Source organism: Sciurus carolinensis, chromosome 10 (assembly GCF_902686445.1).
Source record: "Sciurus carolinensis chromosome 10, mSciCar1.2, whole genome shotgun sequence".
Lineage (NCBI taxonomy): Eukaryota > Metazoa > Chordata > Mammalia > Rodentia > Sciuridae > Sciurus > Sciurus carolinensis.
Genome location: NC_062222.1, coordinates 29,693,134 through 29,715,362, shown reverse-complemented (window position 1 = coordinate 29,715,362; position 22,229 = coordinate 29,693,134). Strand labels below are relative to the sequence as shown.

Genomic DNA, 22,229 nt, shown 5'->3' with positions numbered 1-22,229 from the left:
GTCAGGCTTAATTTACATAAAACAAAGTGATTTGTGCTTAGGAACTATTTACAGTGCATCTGCTTTGTGTCAGGTAGTGTACTAGGAGCTGGGACACTTTGGTGAACAAGATAGACAAGGGCTCTGGGCTTGTGAAACTTATGTCTAGTGGGACAGAGAAAATGGACACTACTTACAGTACCTTGTGCTGAGCCTGAGACCAGAAAGTAGGACTTTGGCAACAGTGACTTAAGAATCTAGCATCCTTTAGGGGGAAAAGAACTTGAAAGGAAAAGGAACACTTTTGGACTAGAAACTCAGTTTTTATCATTGTATGTTTTATTCATGCACTTGGCACATAGGAGGTATTTCATATATATCCTTTGAGCAACTTTATGAATATATAAATGAACAAATGAATAAAGTGCAATATCGATCTTCTTTATCTAAATAGGTATAGGTTTGGAGATTTTAAACTAAGTCATTCTTAGTCTTTAATCGTATTTTCCTTGTTACCCTGAGCTATAGTTTGAGAATCACTATTCAAAGGGAAATAACAATTAAGAGTCGGAGGTCAGTTGGACTAGAGTTATTTTCTTAATTGGTCCTTTATAGTTATACATGATAGTAGAATCCTTTTTGATATAATTACACAAGCATGGAAGATATCTTATTCAGTTAGGACCCCATTCTTGTGGATGTGGGATTCACTGTGATGTTTCATATACGGACATAGGAAAATTATGTCAGATTCATTCCACACTTTCCTTTTCCTATCCCCCTCTCTTCCCTCCTTCCTTATTGCCTAATCTACTGAACTTTATTCTTTGGTGCAAGCATAAGATCAGTGTGGCAGCGACCACCTGCAGTTAGCCATCCTCTATAAGAAAGCACATGACTGGGAAGAAAAGTGGAAGGGAGAATTTCCCTCTATTGACTTAGAAGATGTCAGCCTGATCCACAACATGGAAGGGATGATGGGATGTGTTCTTCCTTAAACCCGGTGCAGATCACAAGAGCTAGAAAAAAGGCAAATTGCTCTTCTGGTTTTGTCACATTGAGTCAAAAAAACCACAAAGGGTGTAGTGACTATCTCCCTTCTCCCTAACACTCAAGAGTGGGGTTCCAATGACCCTGCCAGTAATATGACACCCCTGACCTCTGAATACAGGTGACCAAACTAGAGGTCGACACTTTTTATGCAAGTGAGCTCTATCAGATTCTCTCCCCTGATTTGGTATTTGCAAAGGAAGTTGCAGAAAACTGGGTGAAGTGTTTGAAGTCATACAGATTTCTAGAGAGAAAGCCCTTTAGCTGCAGAGGTAGACTTATCCAAAACCTGCAAACTTAACCATTCAATTCTTCTGTCAAATCTAAGAGACCCTTGATGGTCTTTCAATAGCACCTACCATCAATTTACCTTCTATGAGTTAGGCTGAGATGGTTTCTGGAATCCATACAAATCCAAAGGGAAAATTAATTAGGTATTTAGGAATTGGACTAAATTGGTTGCCTTATTTTTAAGCAGAAAGAGCACACTAGAGAAAAAAAGCTGTATTTTCAAATAATGCATACATCACTATTACTTTTACATATTAAGTATGTGGTACCAATAATAAAACTCTGTGGACGCTTTAATTTTATTTTGGAGCACTTCAGTAACATTCATATCAAAACTTTTCATCATTTGATAACTATCTTTGAATTATATTAGCAATATATCTATAAAATATGCCCAGGATTGATCAAAGTTTTAATATAGATCTTATAAAAAGTTACAGCTTAATGAGAAAACATTGAGCCCTAAAGATAAAAGTGGACAAATGGTTATACAAAAAAGAAAGGAAATAAACACATATTTAGAAAAATACTATATCTACAACTCAGGAGGCTAAGGCAGGAGGATCACAACTTAGGATCTGAGCAACTAAGTGAGGCCCTAAGCAACTTAGGGAGATCCTGTCTCAAAATAACAATAAAAAGGTCCTGGGGGTGTGGCTCAGTGGCAAAGCACCCCTGGGTTCAATCCCCAGTTCCCCACCCCTTGCAAAAAAAAATCGAACCTAGATATGAATCTAAGAAAGACAGAAAGGTTGGTTTCTAATAACATGGAAACTGTGTTAGGGAAGTGGGGAAAGGACATAGAAAAATCTCCACCCTCTCTGCATCAGTAGGGAGAAGGAACAAGGGTGACTGAGTAAGACAAGCTGGGGAAAGAGGCTGAATGAGCATAAATACTGTAGGGTACAGCACTTAAAATCCTCCTTCAATTCCCTGTGATTCTGTCATTTATTTATTTATTTATTAGTTGTAGATGAACATAATACCTTTATTTTATTTATTTATTTTTATGTGGTGCTGAGGATTGAACCCAGTGCCTCACACTTGCTTACCACTGAGCAATGCCCCTCCCTGTGATTTCTTCAATATTTCAATGTATTTTACAAATTTTTTATGGACTGGCTTTTTTTTGGGGGGATTTGTATGATTTTTTTTTCTCCAAACTCTCCAAATTATTTGCATACTCTCCTGACATCACTCCCCAAATCCATATGTACACACATGCACACACACATATCATGCCATGTTTTTCAGCGCTCTGAGAATAGGTACACTCTGGAGAATATCTCTGCCTGGGAAATAAGCTGGGCAAAGAGTCCCATCTTTGTTTTCTTGTATTGTTGAGAACCTTCTCAAGAGTTTCTCTCTACAAGTTTTACAGTCTCATGCTTAAAGAAGAGTTCATGACTCAGATCTCTGTAATTCTACAACATTTGCATCTATCATTACCCTTAGCCTCACCTTCTTTATAAATTGCTCAGTTCTCTGGTCAATAGACTGTTCCCAGAGATAGTAGTAGGCTTTTTTTTCATTTTTTTTAATTTTCAATTTTTTTATTGTAAACAATTGGGGTAAAACTTGTTTCTCTGTTTGTACACGAAGTAGAGACATATAACATTTGCATAATCATACATTTACATAGAGAAATGATGTTGGATTCATTCTGTTATTTTTTTCCTTCCCCCTATCCCTCCTACCCCTCTTTTCCCTCTATACAGTCCCTCCTTCCTCCATTCTTGCCTCCCTCCCACCCCCATTATGTATCATCATCTGCTTATCAGCGAGATCATTCATCCTTTGGTTTTTTGAGATTGGTTTATCTCACTTAGCATGATATTCTCCAATTTCATCCATTTGCCTGCAAATGCCATAATTTTATTCTTCTTTATGGCTGAGTAATACTCCATTGTGTATATATATATATATATATATATATATATATATATATATATCACAGTTTATTTATCCATTCATCAATTGAAGGGTATCTATATTGGTTCCAGAATCTGGCTATGTGAATTGAGCAGCTATGAACATTGATGTGGCTGTATCTCTGTAGTATGCTGATTTTAAGTCCTTTGGGTATAGGCCAAGGAGTGGGATAGCTGGGTCAAATGGTGGTCAAATGGCTTTCTGAGGAATCTCCATACTGCTTTCCAGAGTGGCTGCACTAATTTGCAACCCCACCAGCAATGTATGAGTGTACCTTTTTCCCCACATCCTCGCCAACACCTATTGTTGCTTGTGTTTTTGAATATCGCCATACTAATTGGGGTGAGATGGAATCTTAGGGTAGTTGTGATTTGCATTTCTCTTATTACTAGAGATGTTGAACATGTTTTCATATATCTGTTGATTGCTTGTACATCTTCTTCTGTGAAGTGTCTGTTCATTTCCTTAGCCCTTCTGTTGATTGGGTTATTTGTATTCTTGGTGTAGAGTTTCTTGAGTCTAATATATAAAGATATATTCTGGAAATGAGTGCTCTATTTGAAGTATGAGTGGCAAAGATTTTCTCCCACTCTGTAGGTTCTCTCTTCACATTGCTGATAGTTTCCTTTGCTGACAGAAAGTTTTTTAGTTTGAATCTATCCCAGTTATTGATTCTTGCTTTTATTCTTATGCTATGGGAGTCCTGTTAAGGAAGTCTAATCCTAAGCCAACATGTTGAAGATTTGGACCTACTTTTTCTTCTATAAGATGCAGGGTCTCTGATCTGATTCCGAGGTCCTTGATCCATTTTGAGTTGAGTTTTGTGCAGGGTGAGAGATAGGGGTTTAGTTTCATTCTATTGCATATGGATTTCCAGTTTTCCCAGCACCATTTGTTGAAGAAGCTATCTTTTCTCCATTGCAGTTTTTTGGCACCTTTGTCTAGTATGAGAAAACTATTTATTTGGGTTTGTGTCTGTGTCCTCTATTCTGTACCATTGATCTACCTGTCTATTTTGGTGCCAAAAACATGCGGACCAGGCTTTCTTTTGGGAAAAGTTGGGCCTACTTTAAGTTTAGATCAGAATGAAAATAAAAGCTACCTGTGTGGAAGTGCTGACATCTCACAGGTTCCATTTGTGCTGCTCTTTTTTATAACAAATAGGATATGGTTGCAATAAAACTAAGACTTACAGAGCAATTAATTATGTGCCAGACACTGTTGTTAATACTTTACTCTTAATTCCTACAGCAGCATCATCAGGTACAGGAGGGCAGCAGTAGTATTCCCATTTTGCAGATGGGAATTTGAGGCACACAAAAGAAAGTTGTCCAGGGTAAGTTGCAGAGAAGTATTAAAGAATGACATTCTGACTCCAAAGTCCTTATCCCTGCCTACTATAGTGGACAGTTTGTTCCTGTTATGCACAAGCTGTTTGATCTCTTTTATTGATATGCTATACTTTCCCAAGCAAAATGAACACCTATCAATGTACAACCACCTAATTCTATGAAGAAACACACACACACACACATACACACACACAGTGTATTTTTGTAGGGAATCTATTGGGACAAAAAGTATGTAATGTTTTTATTAGTTTACTACTAAATTGCCTATCAAAAAATTTGCCTCCATTTGTACTCCAATGAGTATTTAAGTTGTTCTCTCATCCTTGACAGCCTTGTCAACTTTAAAATTTGAACTAACATGTTAGGTGATACAGGATATCATGTTGTTGTTATGACTAGCTATTCTTTAATTATGGGGCATACTGAGGATCTTTCTTGTTTGTATTTATTGTCCCCAATATTTCTCTTATGATGAATTGCTTGTCAATGTGCCTGTGTATTATGTTGTTCATTTTCTCTCTTGACTTAAAACAGTTCTATTTATAAATATAAAATTAGCCTTTTGACTAACATGTACATTGCAAATTTGTTCCCAATTTTTCATATATCTTTTGACTTTATGATAGCTTTCCTATGTACATATAAACATATACATAAGGCATTTCAAAATTAATTATGAGACCAAATTATAAGTACTCTTAGGACTCCTGAATTTGGGCCTTGCTTACGAAGGTCTTCCCCAGGGCAAAGTTTTTGTTTTGTTTTTTTAAGTTACCCATATATAAGTATAATGGCTTAGAGCAGAAACTCTGGAGTTAGACTATTTGGATTAGAAATAGGAAGAAAAAATTATAAAATTCATAATTTCTATAAGAATCAGAAAACATTTTCTATAAAGATGTGATAAGAGTTGATAATGCAATCAAATCTATACTCACATAACCTACCATTGCTCAAGAGCAGGAGAGAAATTATTTGAAGAAAAATTAATTTTTATGTTAGTAAAAAAACAGGTTGGCTAAGAAAGCTTTTCTTAAAATTAGTACCAATGGTTTCAAACAAATAGATAAGATATTAGTACTTACATTAATATTTTCCATGTTTACTTTAAGGAAAAAAAAATCTTCTGAGCCAAATGAAGAGCAGTGGTGACATCTACTGTTCAAATAAGGAAAGTCAAGATGTCTGCCAGTTCAGGTATGTTTGGGGGCCTTGGATTCCCTAGCAAATCCAATCAAACTTATAGATCCCTTGGGCGGAGAGGACAAACAAACACAAACCAGTTTGCCATAGAAATACAAAATTTGCCTATGGTACATGTAATTCATGGATCCCAGAACTAGATAATAGGGTCACCAGAGCTCCAAAATAAACTTCCACATAGATGAAACAATTAATAAATTCAAGAGTGTTTCAAAAAGATCAAAGTCTAGTGCAATTTACTTCATTAATTAAAATATTTTTCTGAATATGGGTTTATAAATATTAAATGTTTCCAGGATGATAAAAATCTAACAATAGCCCCAACTAGACAATTAGAATATTACCCCAGATACATTTTGATTTTTTTAGTTTTATTGCCATTTAAAATCATGTTCTTTTCTACAGTTACTACTATCTATAGGTAAGTTAAAGCTATTTAATTCTCCAAATATGCATTTTATAATCATGGCATTTTCCTGTAAGGTCTACAATCACTGGTCACTTTTACAGAAATTAAGTCCTTAAGTCAAACACACTTAAATTCAGAGATGAGTGTATTTTCAAGTAAAAGTTTCAGGTTTTAATGGATTAAAAATTAATGAATTTTTAAATGAGATTATTGATTGACATTGCTATATTTTTGCTAGATTTTTCCCCCTCTTCAAAGTACGAGCGGAATGTTCCAGGGACAGGATCTCAAACATAAGGAAGTTAAGAAATAAGTAGGACCAGTGAAATGTTTGTTGAAAGGTTTGTCTATGTAAGTTTGCAAATACCCAACTGCATCAATTTTTTCTCTTTTTACACAGAAAAAAATTGCATATAATTGCTCATAAACTGCAGATCTTACCTAGGTTGGAAACAAAACAAAAATACCAATACTTGGCATCAGGATGCCTCTAAATAAAAAATAGCTTAGTATCCAATTGTTTTCTCCTATCAGCTTTGAAAAACAGCATCCTGGAATTGTTGATACCATATTAATCAGCAGACAAACAGGAAATGACCAAGAATTGTAGTCTGGAGATATTAAAAGAAATCTATGTAGCGGAAAATAAATTTGAGGTTTTGACATGTGCTGTTAATGAGATTATTTTCCACATCTGCATGTCAAAATCTCTCAAACTGAAAAAATTGTTCTGCAACATTTATTCAAGAAGTGCTTTAGGACTGCATAAGTAGAACTGCTTTTAGACACCAAGTCCAAAACAGTTTTCCAGTCAAGTAGCAGAACCAGGGCCAAGGAGACCCCAAAGGGAGCAAGATCTTTGAACCCACAGGGTTGCCTTTTTAGATCCTCCCTACAATTAATTTCTTAGGATCTTTTAATGAAAAGCATTAAGCTTCCAAGGAATGTAAAACCAAGCAAGTCTCCAAGTCAGGAAATTAAAGGAGAGTAAGGCCGAAAACACTGTTATTTTGGGGGGTATGAAAAAAAAACAAAAACAAAAATATTCTCTTAAGAAAGACAAGTAAAACCTGCCACCAGGCGCTTCCCGGAGTCTCCGCCCACGGTCTCGAGACTCCTCCCCAGAGGTGGGTCAGAAGAGGAAGGCCCGCCCCTCGACCTCAGAAGGCCGGCGCGCTATTAGCGCGCATGCGCGGACTTACGTCACATCCGGCGACAGGTCTTCCCGATTCCGGAAGAGGCTGCAGAGTTGTGGCGGCGGTTTCTGCGTTGGCTCTAAGTGTTTCTTGGCTGCCGGAGGGGTGAGATACACAGAAGCATCATGGTCGAGGTAAGGTGATACTTGGGCACTCAGGAGTTGTTAGTCTCTGGGCTTTTTTTCTTTGGCAGCGTTCGTAGGGGATGGAATGTGCTGGAAATATGGGGCGCGAGGAGGCTGCTAGGGGAGATAATTTTGACCGAGGCCGAGTGGTCTCCTCTTAAGGTGTTCAGGGGAGAGAGGGTAGCGGATTGAGAAGCTGAGCCGATGCTTCCGTCTGGGTGGGAAGCCTGAGAAAATTCATCCAGTTCTTATTGACCCTTGGGAGCCGGCACTGCCCTCAGGTGGGGCGTCTGGTGTTCGACCACTGGTACTGCGAGTGTCAAGTGATTGTGTGCTAAAGACTAAAGATCCTCTCTATTTTTGCGTTCAGTTCGTCTCTCATTTCAGCTGTACTGCAGGAAAGCCTACCATTCTTGAATTTTTACTTTACGTCTTTCCCTAGCTTGAACTCCCATTCAAACAGACCTTGTTTGTCTTATCTCAAATATTTATTGATTCTATATCTACTGCATTCACCTTAATTCAGACAACCATCATCTTTTGCCTGGTAGTGCTCTAGCTTCCAACTCATCCTCCTCCTCCTATTTTTGTTCTCCTATAATTTGTTCTAAGTGTAAGTTGATCCATGTTGTTTTGCTGAAAATCCTTTGGCTCTATGTTAATAAAACAAAAATATAGAAAATATAGGCTGTTGTAATAGTCTGAAAGACCTGAGCTAATCTGAACTTTGCCTGCCCTTGCAGCTTCATCTTATACCACACCTCCCCCCCCCCCACGTACACAACCCTACTGGGTTTCTTTATTTCAATTGCTGAATACCTTGCATGTGGCATTTCTCTCTGCCTTGATTGTTCTTACGTCTCTTTTATAATCACTTTGGGCTTTCAGCAGGGACTTCTCCTTCCCTACTTAAATATTACCTAAGAGATAATCTCAATTATTTTGAGTTCTTCCTTTGTTCTCTGATTCAGTCCCTTACTTGTCTTCACAGTACTTTTCAAAATTCAGAATCATTTTGATAATGTTTAATTTGTCTGTTTTCTCTTGAACACAGGAACCATGGCTACCTTTTCACTATTCTCTTATTAGCTCCTAGCACAATACCTGCTAGATATATAAGTACAAACTCAGTAAATATTTATTGGATAAATTACTAATCCCAGTCATTGCTCAGTTGCTATACTAGGGCTCTGGTCAAAGAGGAGCTTTCTCCTCCTCTCTGAACTTGACCTCTACAGCTTGCTACAAATAGCCATGATGAGTGGTATAAAACTTTTTACATATTGAAATCTGTAAAGTGTATAACTAATTCTACTTAATTTGAGTTATGCTATAGGTAATTTGTAGCTAAATGTGCAATTACACTCTTCTTTCTAGGAAGTACAGAAACATTCTGTACACACACTTGTGTTCAGGTCATTGAAGAGAACCCATGACATGTTTGTAGCTGATAATGGAAAACCTGTGCCTTTAGATGAAGAGAGGTAGGTATAGTTCTTTTCCAATTTCTAAAATACTCAAAAGTCTAAAGTTGAGGGAAGAAAGCAAGGAGAGGGAGACCCTTAACGGTCTTAAAATACTAACGTGCATAGGTTATCTACCCAATAAGAAGTGGTGTTCTTGAAAAGTTTCAGCTGATTTAACTTTTTTTTGCTTTATCTTTTATGATAAAATCTCAAAATTAATTAATTGCATTTTACAAATATCCAGTAATTAGGAGAGCCCCTTTTTAGGTATTTTATTTTATAATCAATCACTTTGTATGTGCTTTCAGCTTCCCGCTGCTCTCAGAGCCTTGCTGAGCTGAAATTGTACCTGGCCAGTACCTCTACTCCCATCTTTTCTCGTTAGTATGATGAAGATTTTTGAGTGGTGGCATATTTTTGGTTCTACATCTCCAGCTCCAGTCTGGGATTGCATTATGTGCAGTGTTCTTCTTCCCTTTACCCTTCTGTTAAATTCTACTTAATTCCTCAAACAAACATTTATATTTAACTTATAAGGTGGACTATAAAAGTAATATAAGTGCATTTCTTTTAAAATATCGAACTAATTAAGTACTTTGATTAGTTCTAACCTTTTAGACACATCTAGTAAAGTTTGGTATAGAGAGTTTAAATGATATTTTTAGATTTAGACATTAGAAAGTATATTGACCTTGAGATTTTTAAAGGGTATATTAGTTTCTATATGTCTTTAAATCAATTGGATCCTTGGGAACTCATGAAAGGTTTTGTCTTTATAAAGTAACAAAAATATTACTCAGGTTTAATGAATGTTGATGTGATACAAAAATTAAATATGTTGTGGAAATGCACTTGGAATTTTTTGACTCTTTTACTATTTAACTTTAAAATCTAATTGGAAACTTCTACATGATTACACAAACCTAAGCTATTTAAGTACCTATTTACTAGCTGCTTGTAAATACTCACATTGGTTAATATATTTAAAGTATTTAAGGATACATTTTGTGTTTATAATTTTTAAATAGTCACAAACGAAAAATGGCAATCAAGCTCCGTAATGAGTACGGTCCTGTGTTGCATATGCCTACTTCAAAAGAAAATCTTAAAGAGAAAGGCCCTCAGAATGCAACGGATTCATATGGTCATAAACAATATCCTGCCAATCAAGGTGAGTATAGTATAAATCAGAAATGCCAGGATATATGTGTGAATTTTTTAAATAGAAAAACAAAATGTCTTATTAGTGCCCCTTCTGGAAGCATTTATTGTGGTCACACAGTATTTTATGGCTAAACCAGTATTAAGGTGGAAGTTTTAACTTGCTCATGGGAGCAGTAGCTTAGATTATTGATTGATGACTTTTTTCCTAATAGGATCTAAAAGCAAATAATGATGGCAGAAATTTGTTCGATGTGCAGAAGGTCACATTGGAGACTAACGGAGAAAATTGAAGAATATTTCTAACCTGTAGGAAGATCATTTATCTTAGCTATAATTCAGAAAGATGAAATTGAGTATTGAAGTTGTAATGAACAAAGAGGATCTAAGATTCCACATAAATTAAAAACATACACCACTGCTTTATAGCAAATGCATGAGCTTTCTTGACCTCTTACCAGTTAATGGACAAGAAAATAACCACATACATGGCTTATTGAGGTCAAAACAAAACTGATAAACTTTCCTTATTGCTGATGCTTGAGTTTACTTGGGAGAGGAAAAATCTAGTTAATAATTTAATATTATTGGTGTAATTTAAAAGATCATACTTGAATATAAGATAGATTGACTATCAGTACACTTATTTCCTTTTTTGGTTTCCTTTTTTTTTAAGGACAAGAGGTTGAGTATTTGGTTACAGGTACCCATCCATATCCACCAGGACCTGGTAAGTAAAACTGTTACGTACTGAAAATGTCTTATTGCAACATATTTTTTAGGCGCTGTGCTAGAAATTCAAAGACAGTAAGATTGCTCTAGGCCTAAGTTTATTTATTATCTGAGTGGTTTAAAAAGACATAACAACTGTGTAAATATTAAAAATGATAAAAGTGTTCGTATAGAAGTAGGTGTGATTAAAAAGTGCAGTGTTTGTGTGTGAGTGTGTGGATAGGTTGACACATAGATAATATGGACAGAGTAAAGGACGATGCTTAGCATGTATAGAAAGGAAAGTGCAGGGGAATTGGTGTGTCTTATAATAACTTTCATTCTTGGAAATATTTTATTGGTATTTGAGTAACTGCTTAATTTTTCCTTTTGAAAGTAATGTCTTAATTTTAATCATTTAAGTTTACTGACAGGCTATTTTAATTCCAAGCTGCTTAAATCAGATCAAATTTGACTTAGGTGTTATTGAGCAGTATTTATTATTTTAAAAAGTTAGAAACAGGGACAAGCAAGGCTTAATCAAAATTGTTGTAATATCACTACCTGGAGATCACCAACTGGTGTGTGTTTATTTAAAATATTTTATCTTAAATATTTTAAATGAGAACAAAAATGCTACTAAGAAGAACTGATTTTATTTTTAATAGGAGTTGCTTTGACAGCGGATACTAAGGTCCAAAGAATGCCAAGTGAATCAGCTGCACAGTCCTTGGCAGTGGCATTACCTTCCTCTCAGGCCAGGTATCAAATGTTAGCTTATAATTATAAAGATTGAAAATATATTTCACCATTTACATTTTTCCAATTTTAAAATTGTTTATAACTGTATTATATTTTCTTTTATTACTGTTTACAAAAATTAAAACTGAACATGTGATTGAAGGCATTAATTACTTTTGTAATATTTCTTTTGCTTCAGGGTTGAGGCAAATCGTACTGCACCTGGTGGAAGTGAATATCGACATCCTGGGGCTTCTGACCGTTCACAACCTACAGTGATGAATTCAGTAAGATTTTCTGTGTCGCATAACACTACAGGTTTCTAGCTTTTGGAATGTTACCTTATTTCCCTTATTCCAAAAGTCTTACTATAAATAATAGAGATATTAACAGTTCCTTGGAATTCGTTCATGTAAATAGCAGCTTGAGATAGTCATTAACATTTCTTTGCCCTAAACTTTGCTTTTTAGTAACTTAACATATGTTTTTGAATTTGAAATCCTGTTATATCCTTATCTACTTGCACATTGTACATAATATGTATTTTGATGAAGATAATGTGATGTTGGTATTTACTATGCACTGTTAAAAATACAAGAAGTATTATCCTGAAATTTGTGTTAGTATGTGTTAATTATGAAAGTCTTTCAAATGAACTTTAAATTGATGTGTACTTGCACTGAGTGATGATAGTGTGGCAGTATTCATGGGCTATACAACTAGCATTTTATAAATTAGTGTGTAGAAATATGTTTATTTGTAAGTAAACAGCAACTGCTCAAGTATTGGTGAAAATAGTTATAAACAAAATAACCAAAAATATGAAACTTCTTAGTGTCTCTTGAAATAAGTGCTTTACTTCTTTAGTTTTTTATTATTATTACTATTATTTTTATTATTATTATTAGCAGTGTAGGGATTGAACCCTTCAGTTTATTGTGGATTTGATTTCATATGAAGTGAATGAATTTGTGATGCTCACACCAATTGTTTTTCTTCATCTTCATTTAGAGCAGTCTCTCTGTTCAAGCTCTCTGCTTCTTTCGGAAGGATGTAATTTAAACTTCTTGAGGGCAGGATTTCATGGTCTTAATTTTTTTTTAATTAATGTATACTGACAATAGGTGGTACAAGTTAAGTCTCCTTTATTCGAGGTGTTTGGAACCAGAATGTTTCAGATTTCAGACTTTGGACTGGGAATATTTGTTTAACCTTTACCTGTTGAGCATCCCTAATCTAAAATTTTGAAATCCAAATTCACCTTAGATTTTTTTGTAGTATCTTGGATTTATGGATTAAGGATGCTCAACCTGTATCAGCTAATTTACCTTTCAAAATAGTATTTAAATGGTTGTATTTAAAGATAAATAGAAACCCTATGATAAAAGCATTTTCTTTCCATTTTTCTGCCTGGTCACATTCAGGTTAAAGACTTTTTAATCTAAGGTCCATCAGCTAGTAATTGGCATAGCTGGGTTTTGAATCCATAGTTTTTCTGCTCTTAACTAATACTCTACCTCTTGAGGTTTGTTAACTTGCTTTTTAAAATCAACATATAGAAAATAAAGTTCTGAGTAGGAGTCTTAGACTGATTTTTCAGTTGGGAAGAATATTTTAGGGGTTTTTTTTTTTCTTCATTTAAAGGAAATTTTCATAAATCCCCTTTTAATCCATTTTTTAATAACATTAAATATGATGTCTTTATTAATAATGTAATCTATTCCATATTCAGATGGTTATGGAGACTGGCAATACTAAGAACTCTGCACTGATGGCCAAAAAAGCACCTACAATGCCAAAACCCCAGTGGCACCCACCATGGAAACTGTACAGGGTGAGCAGATCTACATTTTATTCCACTGTGTACAATATCATTGCTTTCCATTTGACAAGGGCTGAAGAATAAAATAAGGAGGAAAAGGAGTGAATATGAAAATAGTAGAGTGATCTGAGGTGGGATGAGAAGAGGCTTTTGCACTGCTAATGATATCTTGAGATTTCCTTGGGTAAGAGGTATACTAGTATTTTTTTGTTAAATTCTGTATAAAATATTGACAGAAGGTTACTAAATGTGTAGGATAGGCAAAATAAGTTATAGGAAAGTATTTTTGAAGTATTCAACATGAAAAAACACCTTATTAGAGATTTTTTTTATGCCTAGCAGTTATTTAAACTACAGTAAATTAAAATAACTCAAAATGCACCAGAAATAATAAAAAATATATATATACATATATGTATAGTAGGAAATGTATAGCCAACATAATCTTGTTTTTCGGATGATCACATTATAAGAGACTTTTTCTTTTGATATATAGGCCTAATGAATATATAGGTTTCGGCAACCACTGCCACAATTTGCATCAGTTCAAAACACATCACTGTGCTGTTCTTTTAGTCATATCCTCTTCTACCCCTAGCAACCACTGATATGTTTTCTGTCACTGTACTGTGTCTTTTCTACAGTGTCAGAATGGAATCATACATTATGTGCTCTTTGAGACTGTCTTTCTTCACTCATTGCCTTTGAGATTGATCCAAGTTATTGTGTTAGTAAAGCATTCACTTTTTTTTTTTTGATGAGTAGTATTCCATTGTATAGATGCACCACAACTTATGTACCCATTCACCCACTAAAGATAATGTTGTTCACTCTAAACTATAATTGTCAAATAATCTTATAAATTTCTAAAGATGATGCAGTTCAAATCCAGGTTATGGTTAAAATTGAATACATTTCAACTAATGTTTAGATGATTCTGCCCATTTTATTTTTTTCTTATACAGGTTATCAGTGGGCATCTTGGTTGGGTTCGATGCATTGCTGTGGAACCTGGAAATCAGTGGTTTGTTACTGGGTCTGCTGATAGAACTATAAAGGTAATAAGGAAGAAAAAATAAACAGGATTTATGTTTGTTGCAGAAGTTTAATCTATTTTAAATTATTTCCTATGGCAAGAATTGCGATTGCCGGTCCTTGATTTCTTAGACTTCAGCAGGCAGTCTTAACAATAATAGTTTGAAATAAAGATCTATTTGAAAAGAGACATTTAAGAAATAGGGGTTTTTTCTAATCATAATAACCCACCACTAATTCCTTGATACTTTAAGATTTTTCCTCAGGTTACAAAATTAAAGTATGCTCATTTATAGAAAATGTGGAAAATTTAGAGAACTATGAAAGAACCACACATAATCCTACAAATATTAGCTATTTAGATGAATTTCATTTTAAAAAGCATTTTTTTTCTTTGCTTATGTATCAGTACATTTACTTCTAAACTTTTTTCAAGGTATTAATGTATAAATGTGTATCTTTTAAGAAAATCTTTCTCAATGTATAATTTTGTATTTTTTTCATTTAACATTGTATCAAGGTTATATTCTTGTGGAAAGTTCAGTATCTTTTTAAATGGTTACATAATATGTAATTTTGGTATTCCACATTCTGTTTTCCTATTGGATGTTAAAAGTTTTTAGTTTGATGATTTTTATTATTAAAAGTGATGCTATAGTTAGTCTTCATGCATACAGGTTTTTTCTGTATTCGATTTTGTTATGGTAGATTTCTAAAACTATTTTTGAGTATACCCAAAGTACAAATTACTTTTCAAATGAGTGAATTGATATTTGCAGCGTATTTCAGAGAATTCATTTTTCAGTCCATCAATTTTGTATCCCTTTGTCTAATAACATAAATAAAAAAAAAAAAAAACGGGTATCTAACCTTTTTTAAGCTGTTTGTACAAAATTTCTATACAAATGTTCTGTATTTGCTTATATTTTCTACTTTCAGGGTTTTTTTTTTTTTTTCAGTTGCCCTTTGCCAACTTAATACCATGCTATTCATATTTTTATTTTCATTGATATATTTTTATATATTGATTAGAATATTGGCCTTTACACCTATTGTAAATATTTCTCTAGTTTGATAGTTTGAGCATGCTTTTTTAAAATTTTCTTTTATTTGTAAGGGGATCATTTTTAAAATTTTTAACTTATGTGTGTGTGTGTGTATATATGTATATATATTTGGAGACTTAATTAACATTAGGATTATAAAAATTTGCTTTGGGGTAACCAATAAAAAGAAAAAATATTCTTTGATTGCAGATCTGGGACTTGGCCAGTGGCAAATTAAAACTCTCGTTGACCGGGCATATTAGTACAGTGCGGGGTGTGATAGTAAGCACAAGGAGCCCATACCTGTTTTCTTGTGGAGAAGACAAACAAGTAAAATGCTGGGATCTTGAATATAATAAGGTACTCTTGGAGTTAAGTATTAAAAACACTATGAGCTACTGTTTCTTTTTCTGATTTTAGAAAATTTAATTTTACCCCCTTATCTTTAGGTTATAAGGCATTATCATGGACATCTAAGTGCAGTGTATGGTTTGGATTTGCACCCAACAATAGATGTGCTGGTAACCTGTAGTCGAGATTCAACTGCCCGGGTAAATGAGATAAAGCTGTGTGTTTGTCTGTAAATCTATTGCATCTTGTCATATACATATTTGATATCAGAGTCTTATATTGTTTGATAGAGATTTAAAGATAGTTGCTTGATATGTCAATACCCTAGTCCCTCATTTTCCTGTCTTGTATGGTTTTTTTCACCTTAGGCTTTGGTTCTGTGGCCTTGCAGTGCCTGCCCTTGAAATGTGACATTCATATGTTCCAGTTTGTCATAAGGGTTGCCCATTAGCTTTTTTGTCCAATAATCCCATTATGCCCATGAGTCTTTCAGTGCCCTGATCTTTCAGCTTCTTATTTTCCCTTGACAACTGTCTTCTATTTATATTCCCCACCTAGCTTATAGATCATTATCCTTCATGTAAGTATTTTCTTTATTATATTGAGGCACAGTTATCTAGTAAATTCGTTACCTTGAATTGATCCAGACATCTGCCTGAGATACGAATACCTGCTTTTTTTGACAGTATATCTATTATATTTTTATAGATTTGGGATGTGAGAACTAAAGCCAGTGTACACACATTATCTGGACATACAAATGCAGTTGCTACAGTGAGGTGTCAAGCTGCAGAACCACAAATTATTACTGGTATGATAGATACTTTTAATATTTATAGTCTGTTCATATCAGAATAGGGTACATGTACTTTTTATATTCATTTGATTCTTTTTGTGTTTGTAGCATTTCTGACAAGGTTATATATTTTAATCATAGGAATTTGAAATTTCTTATTTAAGATTAATCTAGTTCTTTTTTAGTTCATACTTTTTACATATTATAGGTATTTCATACATAGAATTTCATAACATCCAATTTAAAAACTTTCTAGTATTATTTTATAGTGCCAAAATTATTAGTCTAGGAAATTAAAGTTAGAAGACAAAAATACTCTGAGATCAATAACTTTTAGAACTGATGTGTACCTTGTATTTGTTAACAATGGATCATTAAGACTAGAAAACAATTCCTTCACCTAACATTTTGTTAACTAAAGAAAATCACTTGACGTTTTTCTCTTTCCCCTCTCCTGGGAGATAAAATCAAGTATTTATTTATTATTTGTATTTGCAGTAGCTGTTCAGTTGATAATGAATCAAGAATTGTATTGCATTTTAAAAGAATTAACATTTAAAATCAACTTTGACTTTCAGAAATTAGCCAAGAGGTGATAGAACTTTCATTTAATATGTATGTATTTGTGGAATAATGCTTCATATGTTTTCATATTTCACTTTTGCTTCTTTTTCTTGGTCTATGTTTTGGGGTTTGTGTGTATTTCCACTACAGGAAGCCATGACACTACAATACGATTATGGGACCTGGTGGCAGGAAAGACAAGAGTGACATTAACAAATCATAAAAAATCAGTCAGAGCTGTGGTTTTACATCCTCGACAGTAAGTATATTTTCCTAATTAGCTTCTCTTCTGTCTTTATGCCTTACTACAGTACTGGAATACCAACTTCAGCACTGCTTTTGGCAGTCATATAGCCATTGTCATTTTCAGACCTATTTCACTTATGGACATGCCTTTCTTCTGTTTTCCTTATGTTAATTATTTTGCTTCATGCCCTAAATAAGATGAGGAATGCCTGTTGTATAGTCACAAACACTATCAAGTAAGACAATGTGAGTACATCATGGTCAAAAGCTGCATGTCAAAACAAAGTAACAGGCTAGGCATGTTTTGCACATAAATGAGAATTGGACTTGAGACACACACAGAATAATTTAATTCTTAAGTTCAAGAAAGTAAGAACAATGATTATAGTCAGGATATCCACAGAAATGGAACATAATATCACGGTCTGTCGTTCATCATATTAGATCACTCCTGACATTTTTCTGTTGGTGTTTATATTTTATCTCCCCTTTTCTTCTTCCTTTCTCCCTATCCTTTCTTCCCTTTCCCTGCTTCACGCCTTTTCTTCCTGTTCCTCACTTCTTTCTTTCTCTCCCTTTCTTCAAAATCATCACACATTCTTTTGCCTTTTTTGCGAAATTAGGTATTTGTACATTTTTTGCTCAGTGTAGAGCTTTAGGAATAATGAAAGAATAAAACATTAATCTGGAATTTAAATACATTTTAAAATGTGAAGGATTCATTTTAACTTGAAACAAACACCTTGATATTTTTGCATGTTAATATGACAGTAATATTTTTCTAAAATTGAACTGGGTGTGTGATGGCACATGCCTGTAGTCCTAGCTACTTGGGAAACTGAAGAAGTGGGAGAACTGAGTCCAGCTTTAGCAACCTAGCCAAGACACTGTCTCAAAATAAAAAATAAAAAGGGCTGAGGATATAGCTCAGTGGTAGAGCATTCTTAGTTCAATCTCCAGAAAAAAAAAAAAGAGTACTAAAACTACACACATCATTGAATGTGCCTGAGAAATGAACTAAGCTTTTTAAAACTCACCATTTTAACTGGATTTACATTGCCATTAATTCTTTTTGCTTTTATTTCAGTTACACATTTGCATCTGGTTCTCCAGATAACATAAAGCAGTGGAAATTCCCTGATGGAAGTTTCATTCAAAATCTTTCTGGTCATAATGCTATTATTAACACATTGACAGTAAATTCTGATGGAGTGCTTGTATCTGGAGGTAACATAAGACTTTTATAATAAATGTGTTTAGCTCATTGTTTTATTTTTTAGTCAATGAATAAACATTGCTAAGTCATCACAGATAAGTATTGTAGCAGAACTTGCCTGAAGAGGGTGTATTTGGATATTCATGTGTTTGTGCCTATTCAGAACACATGTAGCATATTTCATAGTTAAACTGTCTTTCAGATCCCCTGTGATAAATCTAAGTTAAGAGATTTATGATGAGAATTGCCTAATATTTGGTTGGGTGTTCTGGACTTGGATGTCAGATTTTCTGATGCTTTTATTTTTAATAAAATTCTGAATTAAGAACAAATGAAAGTAGACAAAGCAATATTAAGAGGAGTTCAGGCTAATTGTTGGTCAGGGGATACCAAGTGTAACTAACTAGGTCTTTTTCTTTAAGCTGACAATGGCACTATGCATCTTTGGGATTGGAGAACTGGCTACAATTTTCAGAGAGTTCATGCAGCTGTGCAGCCTGGGTCTTTGGACAGTGAATCAGGAATATTTGCTTGTGCTTTTGATCAGTCTGAAAGTCGATTATTAACAGCTGAAGCTGATAAAACCATTAAAGTGTACAGAGAAGATGATACGGCAGTAAGTTCATTGTTTTACATACATTTTAAAGTAAAATAGCACATACCAATTTGGCAAGGGTCTGCTCATTTAAGTATCAGAAGAAAAAATAATCTTCATGGTGTTAAGGTATTTGTCATCTCGAACAGTGTGTGCTCCTAGGTTTTTGTATCATTTTCACTGATGTCAGTGAATATATCACTTTAATTTTATACCACCTTTCATTTTTATAGTTACTAGGAAAGTAGTACACTAATAACTGAAAATACTAGATTGCTATGAAAATTTATACTAGAATCAGAAGCTTCATGCAATTATACCTAAATGGAAATTCTGTTTTGAATGAGAAATTATAAATTTATCTTTAATGAACTCATTCATCTATTGTTAGACTTGGATAATTCCCAAAGTTTGTTGACTCTTCCTAAAATCATTAATGACCTGCTAAATATGTAGTGAAAATAATATGATTTAGAATAAATACATTATTTTTTTAAAAGAATTCTATTAAACATGAATTAAACTAATAGCACTTTCATTTACTTTTCTACCTCTAGACAGAAGAAACTCATCCAGTCAGCTGGAAACCAGAAATTATCAAGCGAAAGAGATTTTAATGTGGCTTTGTCTTCATGGTGTTTTGGTTTTTTTTGGTTTTTTTTTTTTTTTGTTTGTTTTGTTTTGTTTAAGCTTGGCATTGGTAAGGATGTTGGTCATTTTGTGTTCTGGCTGGGAGTATAAAGTAGAAACTCACTTACTGGAATCATTGCTGCTTCGTATTTTACAATAAACTGTCCCCTATGCCCCCTCCCCCCGTGTTTTTTATTTGTAAAATAAACATTTTGTGGTCCTAGAAAGATGCACATATCAAGCATATGAAGGTTTATTATACATAACTAGTCTAAAGACAAAATATTTGGCAGTTTTATTAGAAAGCCCCCTTTAAAAAAAAAATGTCTAAAATGTTGTAACTGAATGTGTTTTGAGGGGAGCAGGTTTTTTAACAGTCTTTTAAAAACTAATAATTTGGGATTTTAAAAGGTTTGAGTCTTAATTTACGTATGTTCATTTCAAAAGCAATTTTTGAGTTTGTTCTTCAGAATTCAGCAGTAGACACTATTCAGGAAAATGTAAGATTTATCTGTCCTCCAAAACTTCTAATTTCAGTAGCTTACAGAATTGCCATGTGTAATACAGATGCAGGTATAATGCTGGAAGAACACAGAGGAAAAGGCTCTTCATCTTTCGCAGAGAGGATTTTGGAAGACTTCTTTAAGGAAGGACCATTTGAACTGACCTTGAAGTCAAGGAGAGCAAAGGGAACAGGTATTCTAAGCTGAGGCATTAAGTGGATGAAGCCAGATGTAGGAACATGTGTGGTGTATTCTAAGACGGAGTTGTCTGTCACAATCCAGTAATGGAAAAGAAAGCTGGCTTGTGTTAGGAAGAGCTCATGGTCTGAGTTTGGATTTTATTCCACAGGCAGTAGGATACCAGTATTGTTACAGAAACTCGGGGAAAATAACTCTGGAGGTACCATTGGACATAATTAAAGCTGTAACAAGGGGTACAATCTTGTGGAGATTGTATAGGAAGTTTCTGGTACCTATCTCTCCTGATAAATAATGAATTTTATAAATCCTGCCCTTGGGGTCCTGATTCCCCGTCAGTCAAGATTTGTCATACTTCATCATACTTATAGTCAGAAGATAGTTACAAGAACAGCCAATTTTTAAAATTTCCCAAGTTAAAAAATTGCACCATAAGTTTGAACAAACATTTCCAAACTTTACATATCCCATCTTGCATGTTGTAGATGGGAGTATAATTGTTACAATCTTAAGAAGTGTAGTTTTTCTGTGTTTATTGAAAATATTTGAATCCTTTGGCCTACTAACTTCATTTCTAGGAAACTGCCTAATAGGAATAACCTGACGAATGTACACAAGCAAATTCATTGCACCTTTCTTCTTTAATAATGAAAACTAACCCAAATGCCCCATCATTAAGGAGCTAGTTTAATAGATAGGGTCCTCCAACTTATTTCTTTGTATTCATGAAGAGAGTGAGGAACATTTAGACTTATTAGGGCAAGATGCCCAAATTTTGCTCATGTAAAAGGAAGTTGTATATGCATTTTTGTAAAATAATGGACACTAAATAATGGAAAAATAGCACCGAATTGTTAACAGTGGCTTTGTGAAGGAGTAGAATTGGAAGATTTTCATGGTCTGCTTTATATATTTCTATAATGTTTTAATTTTCTATAAGCATGTATTTTGTAAACTTAAATAAAGGAAAAAAAATAAACTAGTATCCCTGAGAGATTCTAATATACCTTCTAACAGAAGAAAGGTCAGAGGTGAATAGCATCCAACCCCTAAAAGGACAAGAAAATATTACTAGTACAAAAAAGGAAGATAACCCAAACTAATCTGCCTAGCAAGGTTTCTGCTTCTTTAAGTTAGCAACCAGTAGCAATTTGAATGAGCATTGAAATCTTCGGAGTGTATGCTGTTCTTTCTGTATTGCAAAAAGTGTAAGAAGTTTGCCTACCATATGAAACTCTTGAAATTTTAGGCAGAATTTTATATAGTTGCCCCTCTCAACCTGCTTGATACAACTTCAACCAGAGGTTTAACCTAAATATCCTGCACTGCCTTTGTTATATCTATATCCAAGCTGCATAATATTACCAGAGTAAAAAAGCTGTGCTGACTGGATTCATTCTTGACCTGTGACCACATACCTCAAGGAGGCCATAAGTGATGACCAAATAACACATTTCCATGTTAAAAGCCTTCTGACTCCTATTAAGAAGATATCAGCCTACTACTGCCATGTATGCTCCATGATCAACCATTCTCTTGCACCATTTAATTTCCTGTGTCAAATGATCTTTATCAGCAAAAAAAGCGTCAGACTTCAAGAAAAAATCATTA

At 34.2% G+C, this 22,229-nt stretch overlaps 1 protein-coding gene across 2 annotated transcripts; it reads left to right on the top strand.

The window, feature by feature from the left end:
- The first annotated feature begins 7,413 nt into the window (after nt 1-7,413).
- Nucleotides 7,414-21,841, top strand: Plrg1 (pleiotropic regulator 1). 2 transcript variants are annotated; one of them, XM_047567382.1, is made up of 16 exons: nt 7,512-7,546; nt 8,915-9,021; nt 9,312-9,383; nt 10,032-10,174; nt 10,841-10,894; nt 11,544-11,637; nt 11,816-11,903; nt 13,349-13,450; nt 14,404-14,496; nt 15,730-15,879; nt 15,969-16,070; nt 16,579-16,681; nt 17,381-17,489; nt 18,564-18,703; nt 19,115-19,308; nt 19,845-21,841. In XM_047567382.1, the coding sequence occupies exons 4-16, from the start codon at nt 10,045-10,047 to the stop codon at nt 19,902-19,904; spliced, it is 1,419 nt and encodes a 472-aa protein (XP_047423338.1). In that variant the 5' UTR covers nt 7,512-7,546; nt 8,915-9,021; nt 9,312-9,383; nt 10,032-10,044; the 3' UTR covers nt 19,905-21,841. The 2 variants fall into 2 exon arrangements, with proteins under 2 accessions (XP_047423337.1, XP_047423338.1); XM_047567381.1 differs by lacking the exon at nt 9,312-9,383 and having other exon boundaries at nt 7,414-7,546; nt 19,845-21,629.
- The last annotated feature ends 388 nt before the right edge of the window (nt 21,842-22,229 follow it).

Bases quoted from the DNA above. Each gene is read 5' to 3' on its own strand.
- Plrg1 (XM_047567381.1), top strand. The intron at 15,880-15,968 runs GTACTCTTGGAG...CCTTATCTTTAG, and splicing joins GGGATCTTGAATATAATAAG to GTTATAAGGCATTATCATGG. The intron at 16,682-17,380 runs GTATGATAGATA...TTTCCACTACAG, and splicing joins AGAACCACAAATTATTACTG to GAAGCCATGACACTACAATA.